This window comes from Macaca nemestrina, chromosome 17 (genome assembly GCF_043159975.1).
Source record: "Macaca nemestrina isolate mMacNem1 chromosome 17, mMacNem.hap1, whole genome shotgun sequence".
Classification (NCBI taxonomy): Eukaryota; Metazoa; Chordata; class Mammalia; order Primates; family Cercopithecidae; genus Macaca; species Macaca nemestrina.
In genome coordinates, this window is record NC_092141.1 from 3,922,974 (window position 1) to 3,948,305 (window position 25,332).

Consider the following 25,332-nt stretch of genomic DNA (forward strand, 5'->3'; position numbering starts at 1 on the left):
CTCCTTTCTGGAAACAGTCTCCTAATGAGTTTCAGGTAAGGAAAGAGAAACCGGACCTCCGCCAGGTGATCCCATCCCACCTGGGCCAGAGGCACACAGTGAGGAGGGAAGGGGAGAAGACACAAGTCAGAGAGAAAGAGGAGGGTGCGTCTCAGGAGCCCCTGCACACACGCACACATGTGGGCATGGAGAACTGGCTGCCTTTTTCTGAGTCCTCTTTTCAGAAACTGAACCCTTCAACCCTGAGGAAGGGCTCCAACGTCCCTCTTCCCAACAGTGTCAGCTCTAAACCCCGTCCGAGTGTGGATATAACCTCAGACTGCCCTTTCTTTTTTTTTTTTTTTTTTTTTTTGAGACGGAGTCTCACTCTGTCGCCCAGGCTGGAGTGCAGTGGCCGGATCTCAGCTCACTGCAAGTTCCGCCTCCCGGGTTCACGCCATTCTCCTGCCTCAGCCTCCCGAGTAGCTGGGACTACAGGTGCCCGCCACCTCGCCCGGCTAGTTTTTTGTATTTTTTAGTAGAGACGGGGTTTCACCGGGTTAGCCAGGATGGTCTCGATCTCCTGACCTCGTGATCCGCCCGTCTCAGCCTCCCAAAGTGCTGGGATTACAGGCTTGAGCCACCACGCCCGGCCAGACTGCCCTTTCTTAAGGCAGTTTGCATTTAACAGAGCCTGAAGACAAAGGAGCTAAGCTCTAATTGAGGGATTTCAAGCACCAGGACCTCAGACCAACACCCCCCGACCCCAGTACTTTTTCCCTTCCCCTTACAGAAGCCAAAAAGGAAGGAGCATGACGCCAGGCAGAAGTCAGCTGGACCACGTTTTACCTGACGCAGAGACTGTGGTCACAGAGCTGATTTCGAAACATAAACGGACATTCACGACGCCGTTGAAGCCGATGGGCAGTGCGCTGGGGGTGAAGGCCATGGAGACCTCCAGGCGAACCACAGGCCGGGAGCTAAACAAGACAGCAAAGAGGATGGGAGAAGTGACTGCCCGGCTTCTGGGTCAGGGCCTGGCTGATTGGTTCATGCATTCAGTGGGTCTCTATCAAACATGCCCACATCCAGGTGCTGCCCTGAGTCTCAGGGCACAAGGGAAAGAGACGAGTTTCTGCTTTCGTGGGAAAGCAGACAACAAGCAAATAAATGAGGGAAACAGGGAAATACTATGTATTGGCAAGGATGTGATAAAAATTAAAATACTGTTGGCCGAGCACGGTGGCTCACGCCTGTCATCCCAGCACTTTGGGAGGCCGAGGCGGGCGGATCACCTGAGGTCAGGAGTTCGAGACCAGCCTGGCCAACATGGTGAAACCCCGTCTCTACTAAAAGTTCAAAAATGAGCTGGGCGTGGTGGCGGGTGCCTGTAATCCCAGCTACTTAGGAAGCTGAGGCACGAGAATCGCTTGAACCTGGGAGGCAGAAGTTGCAGTGAGCCGAGATCATGCCACGGCACTCCGGCCTGGGCGACAGAGTGAGACTCTGTCTCAAAAAAAAAAAAAAAAAAAATACTGTAATAAGGACTGAGGGCTACTGAGACTGGTGGTCAGAGATGGCGTGGCTGATGCAGGGGCATTTCCATTGAGATTTGTTAACATGAAAGATCTGGGGAAGGGCACGCCAGGAAGAAAGCATAGCCAGTGCCAAGCGCCTGTGGCAGGAACACTTTTGGTTTGTTTGAGGAGCACAAAGGTCAATGTGCCTGGAGCCTAATTAGTGAGACAGAGGATGCGAGGAGGAGACGGAAATGGAGGGGCAGGGACGGCCAGGCCACAAAAAGTCCTGTAAAGCCATGGTAAGGAATTGGGATTTTTCTCTAAATAGGAGCCGTGGAGGGGTTTCAGGCATCAGAGTGAAGGAATCGGGCTCCTGCTGCGTGGAGAATGGAGTGCAGGGGCTGGAAGCAGGGAAGGCTGCCGTGGCAGTGTCCAAGAAGTGAAGACAGTGCCTGTGCTGGGAGGCGGTTTGGAGGCAGAGCCAACTAAGACGCGTTGATGTGATGGAGAGGAAGGAAAAAGGGGCATCAAGGATGACGCCTAGGTTTTCATCCTGAATTTCTGGGTGGATGATGGTGCCATTTGCTGAGACAGAAAGCCTGAGGGCAGGACAGATTTGGGGGAACGAAAGGTGGGGGGAAACAAGAGCTTTGTTTTTAGACGTGTTCACTTCGGGATGACCATGAGCGGCAGCCCAGAGAGGTGCTGGGTAGAGAGCAAGTCTGCAGCTTGGTGGAGAGGACGGGACAGACGGGCGCTCCATAAGCTCATTTACAGCCACAGGACTTGATCATTTACTGAGGGATGGGGCACAAAAACTCTGCAATTCTTGGCCAGGTGCAATGGCTCATGCCTGTAACTTTGGGAGGCAGAGGTGGGTGGATCATGAAGTCAGGAGTTCAAGACCATCCTGGCCAACATGGTGAAACCCTGTCTCTACTAAAAATACAAAAATTAGCCAGGCGTGGTGGCAGATGCCTGTAATCCCAGCTACTCAGGAGGCTGAGGCAGAGAATTGCTTGAACCCGGGAGGCAAAGGTTGCAGCAAGCCGAGATTGTACCACTGCACTTCAGCCTGGCCCACAGAGCAAGACTCCGTCTCAAGAAAACCAAAACAAAACAAACAAAAAAAACTCCACAATTCCGAATAATCATAGCCATCGCTGAGCATTGTGCTAAAGACGTTGCATATATTCACTTGCATGATCCTCTTAGCTCTGGGACGCAGTGCTCTTATAACTCCTATGTAAGGTCTTAGAATTAAATAACCTGCCCAAGGGCACCCTGAGAGGGCTGAGAGCCGAGGTTCAAACCCAGACGGGCAGACTCCAGAGCCTGTGCCCCCAACCACAGTGCTGGCTCCCTCCCTCGGTGCCTAATATCTGCATCGAGCTATTTAGAGCAGGACAAATGGGTGAGGCTGGGCCTGGGACCCCAGAAAGCAGGACAGAGCCCTACCGGAACACAACGGCCCGGCCCAGAGTGCCCACGGTGATGTCGGCAAGGCCGTCGCCACTGATGTCAAACCCACCAGCCACGGACATGCCAAAGTACTGGAGTCCTGGGGCTACCGCGGAGGCTCTGATCCGCTGTGGAGGCAGAAACACAAGGCGTGGGGTGAGGGAAGGGAGGAAAATGGAGCAGGGAGTTCTTTCATGTTCTATACCAATCAGCATTGCAGGCCCCATCCAGCCCCAGGGAGCCCTCCCCCAGTCTAGAGCCAGGAAAGAGGGGGCAAGCTTTCTCAGAGGAAGTGGCATTTGGGTGGAGCCTCAAAGGGCAGGTGGGACTTGACAGGGGAGAGTAAGGGAGTGAGGCATGGGGAAAGAGCAGGACCCTCTGAGAAGCAGCCAGGGCCAGGGACGGGGTGGACCGCAGGGGATTGGGGTACAAGGAGGCTTGATGTGGGGCTTGGGGGTGGGGGTGTCAACAAAGGTTCTGTTTTTTTGAAGCGACATAATCAGGATAATACTTTAGAAATGGCACTGAAGATATGGGGTGGGAGATGGAGGGGAGGAGGAAGCTGGGTGGGCTGGGAGAGGGATGGCAAGGCCTGAACTGGGACTGCAGCGGTGGGGATGGAGAGAAGGGGCTGGACTTGGGAGACAGCTAGAATCATGAGGACGTGGGGACTGACGGGCTGTGCAGGGTGTGAGCATGCTGGGGACCCTCTGAGGTTTCTGGTGTTGGGGGTGGAGGAGGATGAGGACTCAGAGGAGCATCAGGTCTGGGGGAGCAGGTGCTCTCAGATGGGCCACACGGGCAGGAGTGAGATGCCTGGGGCCATCCAGGTGGAGGTTCTCAGGAGGAGCTGCAGGTGGGTGAAAGTGCCCGTAACACATGCAGTGTGAGAGGCTGGCGAGGGAGCCCTGGGGAATGAGAGATAAGGCAGAGAGGTGGCTGGGTGGGAGACAGGAGTGAGGGACAGAAAGAGAGGAAGCAGGGACCCGAGGCAGGTGGGTGGAAGGAGAGGGTATAGGCCAGGGAAGGAGACAGGTACCGCCACAACCTCCCCTCAACCTGAAGGGGCTGAGCTGAGGCCCTGGTCTGGAACCTCCCACCAGCCTGAGGGACTTCTTTCTTTCACTGGGCACTCCCAACCCCCTGAGACCTGCCCAGCACTTAGGACTGAAGTCGACTTGGGGCTTGGTCATCATATCTGGGAGAGGTCAGAGCCCCAGAGGAGAGGAAGGAGAGGGCCCCATGGGTCACCTGCGAGGGGCTGGCGGAGAGGCCGTCCCAGTGTCCATTGTAGATATACACACTGCCGAAGCTGGCACCATCACCTGCCCCGAAACCTTCCAGGGGGGCCCCGATGGCCACATCTGTGAGCTTATCCTGACTGATATCCCCCACAGCCGCCATGGCAAAGCCAAAGCGGGCACTGGCGAACCCGGGGTGCCCACTCAGTATGCGTGCCAAGGAGAAGGAACCATCCTGTAAAGCAAGCAAACAGCTCAGCCCCCAAGAAGGGGCGCTAGGTGCCCACTCCATGGCCACCCAGGATGCACGCTCACTGGGCTGGTGGATTCTGATTCTCCAGCAGGGAGCCTGAGCCCCAGAAAAGGCCAGGGACTTTCCCAAGATCACACAGCACGAGGGGAAAGCTGGGGTCCTCCCACCTTGAAGTTCAGGACTCAGAGCCTGCCCCCCTCTACTTCCATGGGCAGGGGTGCATTGCTGCAAATGGGAGGCCTGGGTTCCACTCGTGGCTCTGCCACATACATGCTAGATACACTTGAGCAAGTCTCAGCATCACAGGCTCACCGAGCCCCAGCTTCCTCATCCGTAAGATAAGAATGGCAGCTACCTCCCATAGTTGCTGTGAGAAACAAATGAGATCCTGGACTAAATGGGCTTTGCCACCCATGCAGCTGTAAGAAATGTTATCGGCTGGACGCAGTGACTCAGGCCTGTAATCCCATCACTTTGGGAGGCCGAGGTAGGTGGATCACCTGAGGTCAGGAGTTCGAGACCAGCCTGGCTAACATGGCAAAACCCTATCTCTACTAAAAATACAAAAATTAGCTGGATGTGGTGGCAGGTGCCTGTATTCTCAGCTACTTGGGAGGCTGAGGCAGGAGAATCACTTGAACCCAGGAGGTGGAGGTTGCAGTGAGCCGAGATTGTACCATTGCACTCCAGCCTGGACAACAGGGTGAGACTCAGTCTCAGAAAAAAAAAAAAAAAATGCTGGGCGCGGTGGCTCATGCCTGTAATCCCAGAACTTTGGGAGGCCGAGGTGGGTGGATCACCTGAGGTCGAGAGTTTAAGACCAGCCTGACCAACATGGAGAAATCCTGTCTCTACTAAAAATACAAAATTAGCCAACCAGGCGTGGTGGTGCATGCCTGTAATCCCAGCTACTCGGGACGCTGAGGCAGGAGAATCGCTTGAACCCCAGAGGCAGAGGTTGCGGTGAGCCGAGATCACGCCATTGCACTCCAGCCTGGGCAACAAGAGCGAAACTCTGCCTCAAAAACAACAACAACAACGAAAAGAGATATTAGAGATATTATCATCAACGACTGCCCTTGGGTAAGAAAGTGGGTGCGGAGAGAGATGCCGCTGCCCTGCCCAGCCGCCATCCAGCCTGAGCACCTCCCCATCACTGCCCACTGTTGCCAGGCAGAGCCAGGGCACTCCCAGCCTCCATCACCTCTGTGCCAGGCTGAGTGCCACAGCCTTATCAAGCTCATGAAGATGGAGACTCTCCCACCTGCTCACTGAGACGGTACACGTAGACTCTGCCTTCTTCTCCATGAACATGGTAAAATGGAGCAGCCACCAGCAAGAAGTCCGTGGTTCCATCCATGTCAATGTCCACAGGGCACAGCTCAGAGCCAAAATAGGACCCCATCTACAGCCCGGGAGGAACTCAGCTCACCAGGAGCCCCACTCCTCCACCCCTCAGCAAGGCTACACCGTGCCCACGTGCTTCCTGGACCACCCGGTTTGGGTCGTTACATATCAGTTTGCTCACTGAGAATAATAGGAGAGCGGAGGAGCAGTCCAGGCCCCACAGCGGAGGAAACTGTGTAGCAATCAGACATGCAGAGCCCTTGAGCTCCACTCAGGAGCCTCAGTTTTACCCGGCCTGGGCCCTGGCCCACTGTGCACCCTGGGACCCACCCCTTTCCCTTGGGGCCTTCAGATTCCCCATCCGTCAAAAGGGGTGGGAGCTTTCCCCAGTGGGTACCTGCTCTCCCTCTAGCACTGGCAGGAAGCTGGTCTCTGTGCCCCCCTTCTGGAGCTCAAACACGGCCCCATGATGTTTGTACCGTGGAGCCCCCGCGACATAGGAGACGCTGCAGGTCTTGTGCAGCACGGCCACAGCGTAACCTGGGGCAAGGGTGGGATGGCTGTGAACACACCATGTGCTCCCACCTGGCCTCTCTTTTGGCCCCGGCACCTTCCCAGTCAGGCCTTCAAAGTGGCCTGGGGAGGGGGGGTAAAATAGGAGAGACTGTCTTTCTCACTATATTAAAGATCTGCACCAGCGAACACTCTCCCTTTACCAGTCACACACATCCCCATCAACAGAAGTGATGCACACACTGTCACGTATGCAGCTTTGCTCAAAACACTCGTTCGCACACATCTACTACCGACGCTCACACACACATCCTAGGGGGACTGAGAAGAGGTGTGAGAGGATTGCCCACCACTATTATTATTTTTGTTTATTGATTTATTTTTGAGACAGAGTCTCGGTCTATAACCCATGCTGGAGTGCAGTGGCACAATCTTAGCTCATTGCAACCTCCACCTCCTAGGTTCAAGAGATTCTTGTGCCTCAGACTTCTGAGTACGTGGGACTACAGGCGTCCGCCACCACGCCCAGCTAATTTTTGTATTTTTAGTAGAGACGGGGTTTTGCCATGTTGGCCAGGCTGGTCTCGAACTCCAGACCTCAGGTAATCCGCCCGCCTTGGCCTCCTGGGATTACAGGCGTGAGCTACTGCACCACTATTATTAATGGAGAGGCCCCGCCTTCCTGTGGGCGGCTGCTCTGCCTGGTGTACCTGATAGGCCCTGTCCCTACCCAGGAGGCGGTAATTCTCAGCCTCAGGGTCCCTAACCAGGGCCCGCCCCTCGGCCCATGTGACCGACCAGGTCTCGCCCTCATTTGGAAACCTCAAGTACAGCCCAATGCGCAGCCTCGGTGTCCCCATCTGGGCCCCACCCTCACCCAGGTGACCTCCAGGCCCCGTCCTTCCCAGGTAATCTCCAGGCCCCGCCCTCACCCAGGTAGCACCCAGGCCCCGCCCTCACCCAGGTAGCCCCACAGGCCCCGCCCTCACCCAGGTAGCCCCCAGGACCCACCCTCACCCAGGTAGCACCCAGGCCCCGCCCTCACCCAGGTAGTCCACAGGCCCCGCCCTCACCCAGGAAGCCCCCCAGGCCCCGCCCTCACCCAGGTAGCCCCCCAGGCCCCGCCCTCACCCAGGTAGCCCCCCCAGGCCCCGCCCTCACCCAGGTAGCCCCCCAGGCCCCGCCCTCACCCAGGTAGCACCCAGGCCCCACCCTCACCCAGGTAGCCCCCAGGCCCCGCCCTCACCCAGGTAGCACCCAGGCCCCGCCCTCACCCAGGTAGCCCCCAGGCCCCGCCCTCACCCAGGTAGCCCCCAGGCCCCGCCCTCACCCAGGTAGCCCCCAGACCCCGCCCTCACCCAGGTAGCCCCCAGGCCCCGCCCTCACCCAGGTAGCACCCAGGCCCCGCCCTCACCCAGGTAGCCCCCAGGCCCCGCCCTCACCCAGGTAGCTGTACTGCGCAGTCTCCCCGTCCGCCGCCGCCGCCGTCTGGTTCAGGAAGCGACCCCGGCGGCTGCGTGTGTTGTAGAGCAGCGCGCCTCCGGACCAGTCAAAGGCCCCGACGGCGCCGAGCAGCACCTGCCGCTGAAGGGGACGGGGATGGGGCCCAGATGAGTGGGAGGGACCCAGGGCCGGGCCACGGTGGCAGCGGGTCTCTGGGCCAGCGCGGCTAACCTGGCTGGGAGAAGGGGGGCGTTCGGTGGCCTAGTGCCCGTCTGGCCAGAGATGCAGGTGCGAAGGTGAGATGGCCAACCCTGGGCTCCTGCCTCGTGCCCTTGCACTCCCGCCTCCGGGAGAAGCAAGCAGCTTGGTTGGTAGGCTGACCCAGGCCGAATCCTGTTGACTGGTCTGTATTCAGGGGAGCAACTGGATGTTTGAGCACACAGAAAAAATCCACCTCCTGTCATCAATATGCCACACTTCTGTCTATCTCAGTGGTCCAGATTAAGGTGAGCAGGCAGAAATATTTCCCTTTATCCTAAAATGGCTCTTTCAGGCCGGGCACGGTGGCTCAGACCTGTAATCTCAGCACTTTGGGAGGCCGAGGCAGGTGGATCGCCTGAGGTCAGGAGTTCAAGACCAGCCTGGCCAACATGATGAAATCCCGTCTCTACCAAAAATACAAAAATTAGCTGGCCGTGGTGGCAGGTGCCTGTAATCCCAGCTACATGGGAGGCTGAGGCAGGAGAATCACTTGAACCTGGGAGGCGGAGGTTGCAGTGAGCCGAGATTACACCGCTGCACTCCAGCCTGGGCGACAGAGCAAGACTCCGTCTCAAAATAAATAAGTAAAATAAAATGGCTCTTTTAGAGGAATCATCACAGGGAGAGCAGAGCTCTGGATGGGAGGCAGGAGTCCCTGAATCCTAGGTGTTCTGGGCCCCTTCCCAACGGGCGAGCCTGCCTGGTGCTGAGTCAGCCACATACCTCATCCAGGATCTGAGCACTGAAGCCGATCTGTGCCAGCTGGTAGTGAAGGGCATCTCCAACCGTGCCTGCAAGCCAAGAAGCCCAGTGAGACTGCTGTGGGCCGAGGTGAAGGGAGAAACAGAGGCAGGGGACAGTCCAGCTTGGCCTCAGGGAACCATGCTTGGTGTAACAGGAAGAGCACCCGGTTGAAGGTAGAGACCCAGGTTCTCCTTGAGCAACTACTGTCTGGGCAGTTCGCTCTCTCTTTCTAGGCCTCAGTTTCCTCGTCTGGGAGCTCCTGGGAGAAGGGACTACGCTCCAGTCATCCTTGTTTCTCCAGCACCAGCTCAGTTCATCAGAACTTCATGGAGATTCTGGGACGCAAGAGGTTGGAGATATTGTTGCCTTCTTTTTTTTTTTTTTTTTTTTTTTGAGACAGTGTCTTGCTCTGTTGCTCAGGCTGGAGTGCAGTGGTTCAATATCAGCTCACTGCAACCTGTGCCTCCCAAGGTCAAGTGACCTGTTGCCTTAGCTTCCCAAGTAGCTGGGAATACAGGTCACGCACCACCACACCTGGCTAATTTTTTTTTTTTTTTTTTTTTTTGAGACGGAGGCTTGCTCTGTCACCCATCCTGGAGTGCAATGAGGCGCTTGGCTCACTGCAAACTCCGCCTCCTAAGTTCAAGTGATTCTTCTGCCTCAGGCTCCTGAGTAGCTGGGATCACAGATGTGCACCACCATGGCCGGCTAAATTGTTTTGTATTTTTAGCAGAAACAGGATTTCACCATGTTGGCCAGGCTGGTCTTGAACTCCAGACCTCAGGTGATCCACCAGCCTTGGCCTCCCAGAGTGTTGGGATTACGGGCATGAGCCACCACACCCGGACCCAGCTAATTTTTGTTTTAGTAGAGACAAGGTTTTACCATGTTGCCCAGGCGGGTCTCGAACTCCTGGCCTCAAGCGATCCACCCGCCTCTGTCTCCCAAAGTGTTGGGATTCCAGGCGTGAGCCACCACACCCGGCCATTGCCTTTTTAGACATGGAACAGCTGAGGCTTAGAGAGATGATGGGAGTTGCTCAGAGAAACCACATGAAGATGGGACAGAGGCGGGGCTGGAGCACAGGCTGGGGTCTCCCGTGGTGGCGTGGGTCCTGGAGCCCTCACCTTCCATGCTGATGATGTTGTACCGCAGTTTGCTCAGCAGCCCATCCAGCGCCATGTAGTTAGTCACCTTGAAAGCGTGGGTCTCATCCGGGTCTGAGGCGATCAGGTTGAGTTCCCTCTCAGTCCTAGCACTCTTAAATTTTTCTCCCACCTGCACAGGGGGCCTGGGTCAGCGAGTCAGCGCCACGGGGATTCCCCAGGCCCAGGGAGAGAGCTGAGCCCCTCCCCCTGGCCTCTGGGGCCCTCCATTACCTGCCTCCTTTCTTCCTTTCTCCTCCTTTCCCTGCTCCCTGTTCTACACACACTCTGGGCAAAATTCCAGTTTTACCAAAGTACACCAGTTCTCCTGAACACACCGAGCCCCTCCTCACCTCTGCACATGCTGTTCCCTCTGCCTGCAGGGCCCCTCTCTGCCTCCCCTGCGCCCTAAGCAGCTACTCCCCTTCCCTCTGCCTGCGGGGCCCTCTCTGCCTCCCCTGTGCCCTAAGCCAGCTACTCCCCTTCCCTCTGCCTGCGGGGCCCTCTCTGCCTCCCCTGTGCCCTAGGCCAGTTACTCTCGTTCCCTCTGCCTGCGGGGCCCTCTCTGCCTCCCCTGTGCCCTAGGCCAGCTACTCCCGTTCCCTCTGCCTGCGGGGCCCTCTCTGCCTCCCCTGTGCCCTAAGCAGCTACTCCCCTTCCCTCTGCCTGCGGGGCCCTCTCTGCCTCCCCTGCGCCCTAAGCAGCTACTCTCGTTCCCTCTGCCTGCAGGGCCCTCTCTGCCTCTCCTGTGCCCTAGGCCAGCTACTCCCGTTCCCTCTGCCTGCGGGGCCCCTCTCTGCCTCCCCTGCGCCCTAAGCAGCTACTCCCCTTCCCTCTGCCTGCGAGGCCCTCTCTGCCTCCCCTGCGCCCTAAGCAGCTACTCCCCTTCCCTCTGCCTGCGGGGCCCTCTCTGCCTCCCTTGCGCCCTAAGCAGCTACTCCCGTTCCCTCTGCCTGCAGGGCCCCTCTCTGCCTCCCCTGCGCCCTAGGCCAGCTACCCCTGTTCCCTCTGCCTGCGGGGCCCTCTCTGCCTCTCCTGTGCCCTAGGCCAGCTACCCCCGTTCCCTCTGCCTGCGGGGCCCTCTCTGCCTCCCCTGCGCCCTAAGCAGCTACTCCCATTCCCTCTGCCTGCGGGGCCCCTCTCTGCCTCCCCTGTGCCCTAAGCAGCTACTCTCGTTCCCTCTGCCTGCGGGGCCCTCTCTGCCTCCCCTGTGCCCTAAGCAGCTACTCTCATTTGTCTGGCAGGACTCAGCTCGGCACCACAGTCCTCCAGGAACCTTCCTTGGTGCGTTTCCTGTGGGCTCTCCCGTCACTATTTGGCCAGGAAGCTGTGACCACCATGGGAAAATGGGCCCTCTCTGGGATGACAGGGCATGGGGAGAAGGGGAGTGTTTGCGAATAGAACAGGGTCTGGATAAGCTGCTTACAGAGAAGCCCCCATCTACAACCCTGACTCCTCCCCACCCCAGGCTGAGCAGGGTCAGGAGGGGCCTCCCGGCTCCTGGCTCTTACCCCAATGGCAAAGCGCTCAACACCATGCATTTTAGGGGAGTTGATGACTGTCGTAAGGTCGAGGGGGTCCTCGAATATGCCACCATCAGTGAGCACCACCATGACCTTGGATGCCTTTCTTCTGGAGCCGTGGCTTGAGGTGAAGATGTTGTCTCTGAGCAGGGGAGAGTAAAGGAAGAAGAGAGCTTTGCCAGAGGCATGACCGCCTCCAGGAGAGACTTCATTCTCTGACCTGTATTAGAATGGGGAGGGTTCACAATCCTCCCAAAAGACCCAAAGAAGGGGGTGATGTCCCCTTAAGTCACACAGAGAGGCTAGGCAGAGGGAGGGCTGTAACACAGGTGTTCTTGCTTCTCACCTGCTCCCAGCAGAAAGGTGCTGGCTGGCAGTCTCTTCCTTTTGTGTGCATACAGGAAGAGTAATGACATTAAAATGATAGATAATACTCTATTATCTATCATTTATGATAGATAATATCATATGCCAGGCGTTTATCATGTGCCAGGCACTGCTGTAAACACTATATATATATATAAATTTTTTTTCTTTTTGAGATGGATTCTCGCTTTTTCGCCCAGGCTGGAGTGCAGTGGTGCCATCTCGGCTCACTGCAAGCTCCGCCTCCCGGGTTCACGCCATTCTCCTGCCTCAGCCTCCCAAGTAGCTGGGACTACAGGCGCCCGCCACCATGCCCGGCTAATTTTTTTGTATTTTTAGTAGAGATGGGGTTTCACTGTGTTAGCCAGGATAGTCTTAATCTCCTGACCTCGTGATCCACCCGCCTCGGCCTCCCAAAGTGCCGGGATTACAGGCGTGACCCACGACGCCCGGCCAACACTGTATATTTTAACCCATCCAACTGCCACAAAATCTACCAGGTAAGTGCTATTATTTGTCTTTCTTTTTTAGAGACAGCATCTCACTCTGTCACCCAGACTGGAGTACAGTGGTGTGATCATGACTCACTGCATCCTTAGACTCCTGGGCTCAAGCAGTCCTCCTGCCTCAGCTTCCTGAGTAGCTGGAACTATAGGCACAAGCCACGGCTCCAAGCTGTGAGTACTATTATCATTCTCATTTTATTTATTTATTTTATTATTATTATTTTCTTGAGAGAGATGGAGTCTCACTCTGTTGCCCAGGCTGGAGTGCAGTGGCACCATCTCAACTCACTGCAACCTCTGCCTCCCGAGTTCAAGCGTTTCTCCTGCCTCAGCCTCCCAAGTAGCTGGGATTACAGGCACCTGCCACCACACCCTTTGTATTTTTAGTAGAGACAGAGTTTCACCATGTTGGCCAGGCTGGTCTCAAACTCCTGACCTCAGGTGATCCATCTGCCTTGGCCTCCCAAAGTGCTGGGATTACAAGTGTGAGCTACTGCGCTCAGCCTATTTTTCTCATTTTTAAAGTGAGGAAACGGAAGCCCAGGTCACAAGGTCCTTCAGTTTGCCCGAGGTCACACAGATACAAACCAGAGCTGAGATCTGAACCCAGCCAGCCTGTCCACCGAGCATTCTGCTCTCCTGCCTCTCACAAGAGGAAGTCCTTGGAAGACTTTTTGGAAGACAGTCTTGAGGTATCATCCCTCACGTTCTCTCTCAGCCACGGAAAGGCTGGAACCCTAATTCTCTTCTGCAGTTCTGTCCAGCCACTTCCTCCAAGCACGATGCCACAGAGACTCTGGGCATGGCCAGAATAATTCCTGCAGCCCCCACACTCACAAGACATGTTGCATGGCTGAGGCAGTCTTGGTGACACTCCCCACTTGAGTAATATTCTGGACTTTGGCGAGGGAGGCCATCACATCCTGGCTGTCCCGAAGGTCAAACTCAGTCTGGATCACTCCTCCATACTGCACCAGGGCAAAGTTGCACTGCAGGGGATGGGGAGGAGGGCAGGAGGTTGGAAGAATTGCCACCTCTGCCCCTGAAATGGCTCCCCCTGGAAGCAGCAGAAAAATCCACTCCTTCTACCTTATCCCTGGGCAGAAAGAGATGCTAAGGCAGAGCAAAATCTCTAAGCGAGTGGGGGTGGAGAAGGGTGTGATAGTAATGGCCCCCAATGAATCACAGACTTCTCCCTAGCTCCCTGTGTAGTCCCCTCCATACTGACAATGCGATTGGCCGTGTGACTGGCTTTGGCCAATGAGGCATCAGCAAATGTGATATAATTAGAGACTTGAGCTGGGCGCGGTGGCTCAAGCCTGTAATCCCAGCACTTTGGGAGGCCGAGACGGGCGGATCACGAGGTCAGGAGATCGAGACCATCCTGGCTAACACAGTGAAACCCCATCTCTACTAAAAAATACAAAAAACTAGCCGGGCGAGGTGGCGGGCGCCTGTAGTCCCAGCTACTCGGGAGGCTGAGGCAGGAGAATGGCGTAAACCTGGGAGGCGGAGCTTGCAGTAAGCTGAGATCCGGCCACTGCACTCCAGCCTGGGCGGCAGAGCCAGACTCCCTCTCAAAAAAAAAAAAAAAAAAAATAGAGACTTGAAAAATACTTGCATGCATTGGATCTGGCCCTCTTAGATTGCTGCTGCCATGAAAAATTTGGGCTGGCCTGCTAAAGACACATGGTCCAAACAAGTGAGTGAGGTCATCTTAGGCCATCCAGCCCCAGTCAAGCAACCAGATGCCTGCAGCTCCAGGGTAACTCCAGGCAAGATGGACAGAAGAACCATCCAGCTGAGCCCAGCCCAAGTATCTGACCCACAGAATTGTGAGCAAATGTGGTGATTGTTGTTCTGAGGTAGGGTGATTCTCAGCAACAGATAAGTGGTAACCAGCTCTTAGGAAAGCCCACCTCAAAACACTTTTCATAGAAGTTCCTCATCATGTTGGAGATGAAGTCTTTGGCTCTCTGAAAGTCTGGGGGATCAATGCTTCCTGAGCCATCCAGGATGATGGCAATCTCGGTGCCTGGCCAAGACAAACAGGTCAGGAGTGGGCATGGGATGTGAGGGCAGCATGTGTACGGTACATGCCCCTGTTGTAGGCCTGAGGGCTCAATTCAGGGAAGAAGTTGGAGAACCTCCCAAGTGGGAAGCTTTTTTTTTTTTTTTTTTTTAAATGGAGCTTTATTCTGTTGCCCAGGCTAGAGGGTAGTGGTGGGATCTCGGCTCACTGCAACCTCCGCCTCCCGGGTTCAAGCAATTCTCCTGCCTCAGCCTCCTAAGTAGCTGGGACTACAGGTGCACACCACCATGCCTGGCTGATTTTTGAATTTTTTAGTAAAGTCGGGGTTTCACCATGTTGGCCAGGCTGGTCTCGAACTCCTGATCTCAAGTGATCCACCCACCTCGGCCTCCCAAAGTGCTGGGATTACAGGCGTGAGCCACCATGCCTGGCCCCAAGAGAGAAGCTTTTGTCTCCCCCTTCAAAAAGAGAGCTAGAACCTGGTCAGGCTTTGCTTGCTGTGTGAGCCATTCCCATCACTACCACTCTCTGAGCCTCAGTTTCCCCATTTATAAGATAGAGTGGGTGGAGCTGGTACTGGTCAGGCCTGTAAAGTCCAGCCACTGCTCCCCATCTCAGACTGAGGCACCCCTCACCCTTGGAGGCTGCCAGCCTAGGGGTTGGCTCTGATAGACTCAGAGCAACCCAGATCTGCCTCTTCTCACCAGCTTCCTCCTCCTCGTCTTCCTCCTCCTCCTCCTCATCTTCCTCCTCCTCCTCCTTCTCCAGAGCCCGGCGCCGCCTGGCTGTGTTCACATCCTCTCCCCGGCTGCCTTCTTTGTTGCTATAGCAGTCTCCAGTGTCCACACGTGCATCTGGATCCAGGAGATTTTCTTTAAAAACATACGTGGAAGAGCTCAGAGTCAGAAAGGCTCCGTCCTCACCTGAGCACGCTCACATGTGGTTCTGCCCTGATTCCTTTTATGCAATGCCTCAACCCTGCCTTGCTCCACCGTGGGCCTGTGTCCCGCTGCATTTGCCGTGAGCTGGTGCCTTTTCTTGGAGACCAAGGAGATCTCTTTAGAGCTATCCAAGGCCAGTGAATGTCCAATCCTTACCAAGGTCGAAGAAGTTGGCCTGAGCTTGGGGACGGAGGTCAGGGCCCAGGAGGCCACAGGTGCCTGTGAATTCTGAGCTGAGGCTGTAAGGCCGCCGGGCCAGCACTTGAATGCATATCTGGGTGAGGGAAGAGAGGGTAGGGAAACACCAGGTCACCCCCGCATTCCCGAGCTACAGCCACATTCTCACCCCCATTCTAGAACTCAGTGGATCAACCAGGCAGGGGGCACAGGAGTGGCTGGCCCACCCCTCACCAGGTGTAGGGGTCTGTGCTGGGGTCAAGGCTGAGGCCGACACCTGCATGAGTGTGCTGGGTCACAGGGAACACCTAGGTCAGTCCTGGTATCAGAATAGGTGGTCGGAGCTACAGTCAGCCCTGGGGCTGGCACCAGGGAGATGCTAGACTACTCAGCCTCAGAAATAGCATGCCAGTCGGAACCGCTCTCAACACCAGGGTCAACCACGAGGGTTAGCACCAGCCTCCCTAAGGCCCTCCCTCTTGCCCATGCACTCACCAAAACGCCGTGGTGGCTCCGGACAACGGTCACTCCCCGGTGCCTCCCCTTGGGGATGGGGACATGCTCTGAAAAAGTTAAACCCAGGTAAGGAGGAGGGCACTCTGGGAGGCAGAGACCCAAAGCCAAGGTCAGAGGGCACAGAGCCACCTTGGTCAGGCCCCTATGAGGAACTGCTGGCCACTCAGAGAAGCCTCTAGAAAGCTAGAACGGGGGACTTCAAGGTCAGGACTGGACATGTTCAGGGCCGAGTGCCCATCCCTGGGGCTCATCTGCTGGCCCATTTAACACATGTCCATTGATGTCTGCTCTGTGCCCAGCCTTGTGAGTGTGGTGATGGGCGTCCAGCAATAGCTGATACCTGCTGCTTTTCCTCAGTGAGCTTGGTCGAACAGGTGGGTGGAGAAGCACTGCCTGGTGGGTGTGAAAGTGCCAAGGAATGTGCAAGGAACCGCGGGACTGGCTGTGTGGACCGAGGAACCGCCAATCTCACAGACCCATCCTGGGGAATTTTACTGCCCCACAGCCTCAGGGGCAGAAATGGTAGCTCCTTCCTCTTCCTCCCCACTGTCAGCCTCAGGATACTGTTTTATTTTTGAGTCACGGAATCACTCAGTCAACCCTGCTGGACTGAGATTGAGTCTGTTCAACTCAGTGCCTCTCAGACAAGGATTTTTTTTTTTTAAAAAAACAGAATCTTGCTCTGTTGCCCAGACTGGAATCCAGTGGTGCAATCTCAGCTCACTGTAACCTCCACCTCCTGGGTTCAAGCGATTCTTCTGCCTCAGCCTCCCAAATAGCTGGGATTATAGGTGCGCACCACCACACCTGGCTAATTTTTGTATTTGTAGTAGAGATGGGGTTTTGCCATATTGGCCAGGCTGGTCTCAAGCTCCTGACCTCAAGTGATCCACCGCCTCAGCCTCCCAAAGTGCTGGGATTATAGACGTAAGCCATGGCATCCTGCCTCAGACAAGGAATATATATATATATATATAGCCAAGAGGTTGTCAGTAAATCTGTGATTTGAGTTTGATTGGGTAGGATGGATAGAGTTTAGTTAATGAATGAATCAGGTTCATTCATTCATTCATTCATTCAAATGGCATTTATTGAATACCTAATATATGCCAGGCCCCATGCTAGTTACTAGGATGGCCACAGTTAGACTGAATAGGTAGGGGGTGAATTCCACTGAGGTGTGATGAGTTAGTTGCATCAGGAAGGGCTAGAGTTTTGAATCAGCCACCACTAAAAGTGTGACCTTTGTCATACTGGTAACCAAAAGATTTACATTATCTGAACTGTCGCTTCCTCTCTTGTAAATGGTGTGGTTGTGAGGATGAAAACTAAATGACTCGGCCGGGCGCGGTGGCTCAAGCCTGTAATCCCAGCACTTTGGGAGGCCGAGACGGGCGGATCACAAGGTCAGGAGATCGAGACCATCCTGGCTAACACGGCGAAACCCCGTCTCTACTAAAAACACAAAAAATTAGCCGGGCGAGGTGGCGGCGCCTGTGGTCCCAGCTACTCGGGAGGCTGAGGCAGGAGAATGGCGGGAACCCGGGAGGCGGAGCTTGCAGTGAGCTGAGATCTGGCCACTGCACTCCAGCCTGGGCGACAGAGCGAGACTCCGTCTCAAAAAAAAAAAAAAAAAAAAAAGAAAACTAAATGACTCAGAGGACTGCCAGGCACACGGTGGACACACAATACATTGTAGGGATCGTTTCTGTTGCTAGGATTGCATCAGGAAAGGTGGCTGGGGGTTAGGATTGGGTTGGGGTGGGACTGGACATGGGGATGGAATCTTGCTGTGGGTGATGCTAGAGTCTAGGGATGAACGGGCTGGATTAGGCAGGGCTGGGGTTGGAATGGTTTGAGTTTAGATGAGGGGGATTTTGTAAGAAAGGGGGTCCTGGGGAGCATTCCCTGGAGTTGGGGGTGACTTACCTACAGAATGGCAAAGGATTTCATCCTGCACAAGGGAGCATCGATGGAGGGGCACTGGTGTCCTCTCGGTTCTGGGGCTGGTGACCAGGAGCCTGAGTGGGAGGGGAGATGGCAAAGCTGAGCTGGCTGATGTTCCTCGTCTTCTCCCTGCCTGCCCAGCACACTTCCCATTCCAGTTGCCTGGGCTCACAGGCTCCCTGTGTGGCCTGCAGATTCCTAGCCCAGACTCTGAATTACGGGGAAAACATTTGCCCAGTCTCTACTTCTACACAGCGCCAGGCAGGAAATGGTTCAATGCAACCGCTCTTTGCTTGCTGCCCACCCTGACAGAGAAGGGGTGATGCTGATGGTTAACAAAAACTCTGCTCGCTCGTGGGGGTAGGGATGGGGAGGCCAGAAAACCACCAGCGTTGGGGTTGGTTCTGTTGGGGGCAGTGCTGGCTTCCTGGTGGGCCACCCCGGGGGCCTTCCCTGCCTAGCCTTAGTTCCTGAGACAGCACATTGGTGCCCCTATCCTGTGGGTTAGTCAGAACTGGAGGTTTGGAGGCTGGGCGCAGTGGCTCACACCTGTAATCCCAGCACTTTGGGAGGCTGAGGCAGGTGGATCACCTGAGGTCAGGAGTTTGAGACCAACCTGATCAATACAGTGAAACCCCATCTCTACTAAAAATGCAAATATTAGCCGGGCGAGGTGGCGGGTGCATGTAGTTCCAGCTACTCAGGAGGCTGAGTCAGGAGAATGGCGTGAACCGGGGAGGCGGAGCTTGCAGTGAGCCGAGATCACGCCACTGCACTCCAGCCTGGGCAACAACGTGAGACTCTGTCTCAAAAAAAAAAAAAAAAAAAAGTCATGATGTGGCTGCAGTGGGTTGGGACAGATTAAAGAGCACAGGATGGGGGTAGAAATGAGACACCGTCTCCACTTCCTCAACTCCTGTCACTCTACATTTTAATACATTATGAAATATATTCACGTGGGGCCGGGCGCGATGGCTCAAGCCTGTAATCCCAGCACTTTGGGAGGCCGAGGCGGGTGGATCACGAGGTCAGGATATCGAGACTATCCTGGCTAACACGGTGAAACCCCGTCTCTACTAAAAAATACAAAAAAATAGCCGGGCGAGGTGGTGGGCGCCTGTAGTCTCAGCTACTAGGGAGGCTGAGGCGGGAGAATGGCGTGAACCCGGGAGGTGGAGCTTGCAGTGAGCTGAGATCCAGCCACTGCACTCCAGCCTGGGTGACACAGTGAGACTCCGTCTCAAAAAAAAAAAAAAAAAAAAAGAAATATATTCACGTATCGGCGTGGCTTACAGAATAGTAACGAAGTCTGCACCTGTGCATCTGCCCACCCCCAGCTGAACCCACCCCAGGGGGACTTCCCACCCTGAGTCGGCTCCTGTGAAGGTCACCAGGCGTCCCTACAATGCCACATCCAATGGACCCCTCTCTGTCCTCGTCTTCCTCAACCTCTCAGAAGCCCGGGACATAAGTAACCATCTCTCCTTTTTTTTTTTTTTTTTTTTTTTTTTTTTGAGACGGAGTCTCGCTCTGTCTCCCAGGCTGCAGTGCAGTGGCGCGATCTCGGCTCACTGCAAGCTCCGCCTCCTGGGTGTCCGCCATTCGCGTGCCTCAGCCTCCCGAGTAGCTGGGACCACAGGTGCCCGCCACCACGCCTGGCTAATTTTTTGTATTTTTAGTAGAGACGGGGTTTTACCGTGTTAGCCAGGATGGTCTCAATCTCCTGACCTTGTGATCCACCCGTCTCAGTCTCCCAAAGTGCTGGGATTACAGGCGTGAGCCACCGCGCCCAGCGTAACCATCTCTTTGAAACACTTTCTTCCAGATTTTTCTGCGGACTCTCTCCTCATTCCTCAAGCCTTCGCTGGTGCCTTTGGAGTCTGGCCTCTATCTGCCACCAGGATCCGGGGACTGGGTCACTGTCGTCCTTGCCGGCACACTCTCCCTAGTGATCCCTTCCAAGCCTGTGGCTTCAATACACCTATAAAGGCTGAAATTCCCACCTCTCCATCTGCTATTGGAGGCAGAATAATGGCCCCCCCAAAGACGGCCACGTCCTAGTCCCCAGAACCTGTGAATATGTTGCCTTTTATGGCCAAAAGGACTTCGTAGATATAAATAAACGGTCATGAGATGTGGGGTTATCCTGGATTATCTGCATGGGCTCAGTGAAATCACAAGGGTCCTTCTATGAGGGAGGCCCGAGAAACATGGCTGCAGGGTGGCATGCGCAGGCTGCAGGGACTCAGGGGTCTGTTGAGGCAGAGAGGAGAAGCAGCGAGACTGCAGGAAGGCTGGAAGCCTCCCAAGGAGGCCTCTCCCATCCCAGAAGCCCCCAGGGCTGTCCCGGGTGGGTTATAAAGCCCCAGTGTAATCACAAAGGTCCTTCTATGAAGGAGGCAGGAGAATCAAGAGTCAGAGAAAGACATGAAGCTTGTTGTGCTGCAGGCTCAAGGAGGAGGAGGAGGCCGTGAGCCAAGGAATGCAGGCAGCTTCTAGAAGCCAAAAAAGGCAAGAGAACAGATTCTCCCTCAGAGCTTCTAGAAGGGACCCAGCCCTGCTGACACCTTTTCAGACTTCTGACCTCCAAAACTAGAAGATAATAAACTTGCATCTGGGCTCAGTGGCTCACACCTGTCATCCCAGCACTTTGGGAGGCCGAGGCAGGCGGATCACCTGAGGTCAGGAGTTCAAGACCAGCCTGGCTAACATGGTGAAACCCCGTCTCTACTAAAAATACAAAAATTAGCTGGGTGTGGTGGTGCATGCTTGTAATCCCAGCTACTCGGGAGGCTGAGGCAGGAGAATCACTTGAACCTGGGAGGTGGAAGTTGCAGTGAGCCAAGATCACACCACTGCACTCCAGCCTGTGTAAAAGAGTGCAAAAAAAAAAAAAAAGAGATAATAAACTTGTGTTGTTGTAAGCCACTACATCTGTGGTAACTTGTTACAGCGTCAATAGGAAACAAACAGAACTTGTGGTCTTTCCTGTCAAGTCTGCTTCTTCTCATCTTCCCCGCCACAGGAAATGGCACCAGCAACCACTAAGTCCTAAAGGCGAAGCCCAGGAGGCATCCTCACTTCCGTCGTGTTTTCACTCATGCCCTACATCCAATCCACCTGCCAACCTCGTTGGTTCTTTCTCCAAATTCTTTCTTTCTTTTTTTTTTTTTTTCCTTTTTTTTGAGACGGAGTTTCACTCTTGTCGCCCAGGCTGGAGTGCAATGGCGCAATCTCGGTTCACTGCAACCTCTGTCTCCTAGGTTCAAGTGATTCTCCTGCCTCGGCCTCCCAAAGTGCTGCGATTACAGGCACCCGCCACGATGCCCAGCTAATTTTTGTGTTTTTAGTACAGACGGGGTTTCACCATGTTGGCCAGGCTGGTCTTGAACTCCTGACCTCAGGTGATCCACCCACCTCAGCCTCCCAAAGTGCTGGAATTACAGACGTGAGCCACCACGCCTGTAATTATTTCTAGAAAGCAGCTCTTCTCCAAATGCTCCTTCCATCATCATCCTGCCTTGTCTATGGTAATAGCCTCCTGTTATTTTGTAGGGTTTGTTTGCTTTTCAGGTAACATCTTGCTCTGTTGTCCAGGCTGGAGTGTAGTAGTGTGATCACAGCTCACTGCAGCCTTGACCTCCCAGGCTCAGCGATCCTCCTACCTCAGCCTCACAAGTTGCTGGGCCTACAGGAGTGAGTTACTGTGCCCAGATGATTTTGTTTATTTTTCTTATAGAGATGAAGTCTCACTGTGTTGCCCAAGCTGATCCTGGGCTCAAGCACTCCCACCTTGACCTTCTAAAGTGTCAGAGAGGCCGGGCACGGTGGCTCACGCCTGTAATTCCAGCACTTTGGGAGGTGAGGCGGGCGGATCACGAGATCAGAAGATCGAGACCATCCTGGCTAACACAGTGAAACCCCGTCTCTACTAAAAACACAAAAAATTAGCTGGGTGTGGTGGCGGGCACCTGTAGTCCCAGCTACTCAGGAGGCTGAGGCAGGAGAACGGAATGAACCCGGGAGGCGGAGCTTGCAGTGAGTCGAGATCGCGCCACTGCACTGTAGCCTGGGCAACAGAGCAAGACTCTGCAAGAAGTGTCTGAGAAAGACGTGAAGCTTGCTATGCTGCAGGCTTAGGAGGAGAAGGAGGCCATGAGCCAAGGAATGCAGGCAGCTTCTAGAAGCCAAAAAAAGGCAAGAAAACAGATTCTCCCCCAGAGCTTCTAGAAGGGACCCAGCCCTGCTGACACCTTTTCAGACTTCTGACCTCCAAAACTACAAGAAAACTTCTATATTAATAGAAGTGAGCCACCATGCCTTACCCATTTATTTGTTTTTAATTTACTCATGTAGTTTTTTTTTTTTTTTTTAAAAGACAGAGTCTCCCTCTGTCACCTAAGTTGAAGTACAGTGGCGTGATCACGGCTCACTGCAGCCCCAACCTCTCAGGCTCAAACGGTCCTCCCACCTCTGTCTCCCAAGTAACTGGGACCACAGATGCGTGCCATCACACCTGGCTAATTTTCTTATGTTTTGTAGAGACGGGGTTTTGCCATGTTGCCCAGGCTAGTCTCGAACTCCCGGGCTCAGGTAATCTTCCTGCCTTGGCCTCCCAAAGTGCTGGGAGTGAGCCCTGTAGGTTACAGTGAGTTTCAGGCATGAGCCACAGCACCTGGCCCACTCATGTAGTTTACACTGTGTCCCTTCTGTCAGTGGCAGCCCCAGTTTCTGGGTGACCAGTACCAGCATTTCCTGCCTCAAGCCCTCTACCATGCTGTTCCCTCCACCATGCTGTTTCCTCCACTGTGCTGTTCCCTCCACTGTGCTGTTCCCTCTCCAGCTTTCTGTTCCCTCCACCGCACTGTTCCTTCTCCAGCTTGCTGTTCCCTCCACCATGCTGTTCCTCCACTGCGCTATTCCCTCCACCGCACTGTTCCTTCTCCAGCTTGCTGTTCCCTCCACCACGCAGTTCCCTCCACTGCCCTGTTCCCTCCACCATGCTGTTCCCTCTCCACCTTGCTGTTGCCTCCACCACGCTGTTCCTTCCACCACGCTGTTGCCTCTCCAGCTTGCTGTTCCCTCCACCATGCTGTTCCTGCCACCTGCTGTTCCCTCTCCCGTTTGCTGTTACCTCCACCACTCTGTTCCCTCCACTGCACTGTTCCCTCCACTGTGCTGTTCCCTCCACTGCGCTGTTCCCTCCACTGCGCTGTTCCCTCCACCGCGCTGTTCCCTCCACCATGCTGTTCCCTCCACCACGCTATTCCCTCCACCGTGCTATTCCCTCTCCAGCTTGTTGTTCCCTCCACCTGCTGTTCTCTCCACCGTGCTGTTCCCTCCACCGTGCTGTTCCCTCCACCTGCTGTTTCCTGTGCCCAGAACCCTCATCTTCCCCTCTCCCCAAGGTTGGCTTATTCTCCTTCCCCAGTCTCGCCTGTCACCTCCTCATAAATGCTTTCCCAGCCAGCCCCGCCTCACAACCCAGTTACTCTGCTTCGCATCACCCTGTCTGATTTCCTTCTCAGAACCTGTCATCGTCTGATACTGCCTATTATCTGTCTTCCCCACCAGACAGTAGGCTCCCCAAGGATCTTGTCTATCTTCTTCACCATGTTATTCCCAGGGCCTGGAGCAATGCCTGGCACAGAGCAGGGGCTCAGTAAGTATTTCTTGAACAACAGCCCAGGTGACAGCTGAGAGGGCTCAGCTGGGGCAGGGCTGAGGGCGGAGAGCTGGGTGCAGCTGAGAGCTGCTCCTCTGTTCGGGCTCTGCAGCTGAGCCCCCAAATTAGGTCGCTTCCTTAGCAACCCTGCCTCTCTCCCCAGCCCTGACCTCAGCCCTAGACTCAGCATCTCCCTCCCTGCTCCCCCATGAAGGGTGGAGTCAAAACCAGGCTCTACCCCAGACCCCATTTTGGTGCGGTAGGTGCAGGCCTCCAGTCTCCCTCCTCCTCAGTCCTCTGCCCAGGCCGTTTCCTCTGCCTGCGACGCCTCCTCCTGCAGACCAGTCATCCCAAACCCCAGCTCCTCAGGAAGTCTTCCCAAAGGAAGTGCAGCCTGATCCCCTCCAGGCCCTGCAGCAGCCCTGACTATAGCACCCCACCCCAATCCCCACCCTTTCTTCCCACCTGGACGGCGCGTTCCCAGGAGACCATCACATACAGCTGTGCAGGCTGTGCACTGCAGATCCCAACATTGCCATTCATGTCGCTGTCATGCAATGACATGGCCTGGGCCGTGTGAGCTGCCCCTGCTCCCCACACCTTTTATCCCCTACTGCCAGGGGTCTGCAGGTTTGCTGAGCACATGGCTGACAAACCAAGTAAACATTGACCGACCAGCTGGGCACGGTGGCTCACGCCTGTCATCCCAGCACTTCGGGAGTCCGAGGCGAGTGGATCACGAGGTCAGGAGATCGAGACCATCCTGGCCAACACAGTGAAACCCCGTCTCTACTAAAAATACAAAAAAAAAATTAGCTGGGCGTGGTGGCGGGCACCTGTAGTCCCAGCCACTTGGGAGGCTGAGGCAGGAGGATGGCGTGAACCCAGGAGGCGGAGCTTGCAGTGAGCTGAGATCGCGCCACTGCACTCCAGCCTGGGCGACAGAGTGAGACTCCGTCTCCAAAAAAAAAAAACATTGACCGACCAGCTCTGATAGACGACTGGCCATCAGCTGACAGCCACAGGGGCCCTATTACACCCTGAACTGGGTACAGCCCAGCAATCCTTGTCCATCTCCTGCTTTTATTTATTTATTATTTTTTCTTCGTTTGTTTTTTTGAGATGGAGTCTCACTCTGTCACCCAGGATGGAGTGTAGTGGTGCGATCTCGGCTCACTGTAACCTCCGCCTCCTGGGTTCAAGTGATTCTCCTGCCTCTGCCTCCCAAGTAGCTGGGATTACAGGCGTGCACACCACCAAACCTGGCTAATTTTTGTATTTTTATTAGAGACGGGGATTCACCATGTTGGCCAGGCCGCTCTCGAACGCCTGACCTCAGGTGATCTACCCACTTCGGCCTCCCAAAGGGCTGGGACTACAGGCATGAGCCACCATGCCCGACCTTATTTAGTATTTTGTATTTACATTTTTAATAATCTTTTTAACTTGTCACTGACTTGAAGCTCACATCTTGCTTTTACCCAGCTGTAACCTGTCCTGTTCTCAGGGTCTATTTCTTCTTCTTCTATTTTATTTTTTTTGAGATGGAGTCTCATTCTGTCACCCAAGCTGGAGTGCAATGGCGTGATCTCGGCTCACGGCAACCTACGCCTCCTGGGTTCAAGCGATTCTCCTGCCTCAGCCTCACAAGTAGCTGGGATTACAGGTGCCTGCCACCACGCCCAGCTAATTTTTATTATTTATTTATTTATTGTATCTTTAGTAGAGATGGGGTTTCACTATATGTTGGCC

The 25,332-nt window shown here is 54.9% G+C and overlaps 1 protein-coding gene and 1 long non-coding RNA gene across 12 annotated transcripts in view; one reads left to right on the plus strand and one right to left on the minus strand.

Annotated features, from left to right (window-relative positions):
* Positions 1-25,332, minus strand: part of LOC105474357 (integrin subunit alpha E) — a 96,973-nt gene that overhangs the window by 46,364 nt on the left and 25,277 nt on the right. For all 11 annotated transcript variants that reach the window (XR_011615319.1, XR_011615321.1, XR_011615322.1 and 8 more), the window contains exons 3-17: positions 17,898-17,989; positions 15,948-16,015; positions 15,432-15,549; positions 15,039-15,206; positions 14,222-14,337; positions 13,140-13,291; positions 11,419-11,572; positions 9,890-10,040; positions 8,742-8,809; positions 7,757-7,898; positions 6,199-6,341; positions 5,719-5,859; positions 4,212-4,436; positions 2,958-3,088; positions 829-959 (exon numbers count right to left, since the gene is read on the minus strand). Coding sequence is in view for 5 of the 11 variants with exons in the window: in XM_071082147.1 (XP_070938248.1) it covers positions 829-959; positions 2,958-3,088; positions 4,212-4,436; positions 5,719-5,859; positions 6,199-6,341; positions 7,757-7,898; positions 8,742-8,809; positions 9,890-10,040; positions 11,419-11,572; positions 13,140-13,291; positions 14,222-14,337; positions 15,039-15,206; positions 15,432-15,549; positions 15,948-16,015; positions 17,898-17,989 (2,000 nt within the window). In the remaining 6 variants the exon portion in view is untranslated. The remainder of the gene's footprint in view (positions 1-828; positions 960-2,957; positions 3,089-4,211; positions 4,437-5,718; positions 5,860-6,198; positions 6,342-7,756; positions 7,899-8,741; positions 8,810-9,889; positions 10,041-11,418; positions 11,573-13,139; positions 13,292-14,221; positions 14,338-15,038; positions 15,207-15,431; positions 15,550-15,947; positions 16,016-17,897; positions 17,990-25,332) is intronic.
* LOC139359421 (uncharacterized) lies at positions 7,913-20,689 on the plus strand. The gene is made up of 3 exons (XR_011615329.1): positions 7,913-8,263; positions 12,328-12,473; positions 19,741-20,689. It is a non-coding gene; the product is annotated as an uncharacterized lncRNA (long non-coding RNA).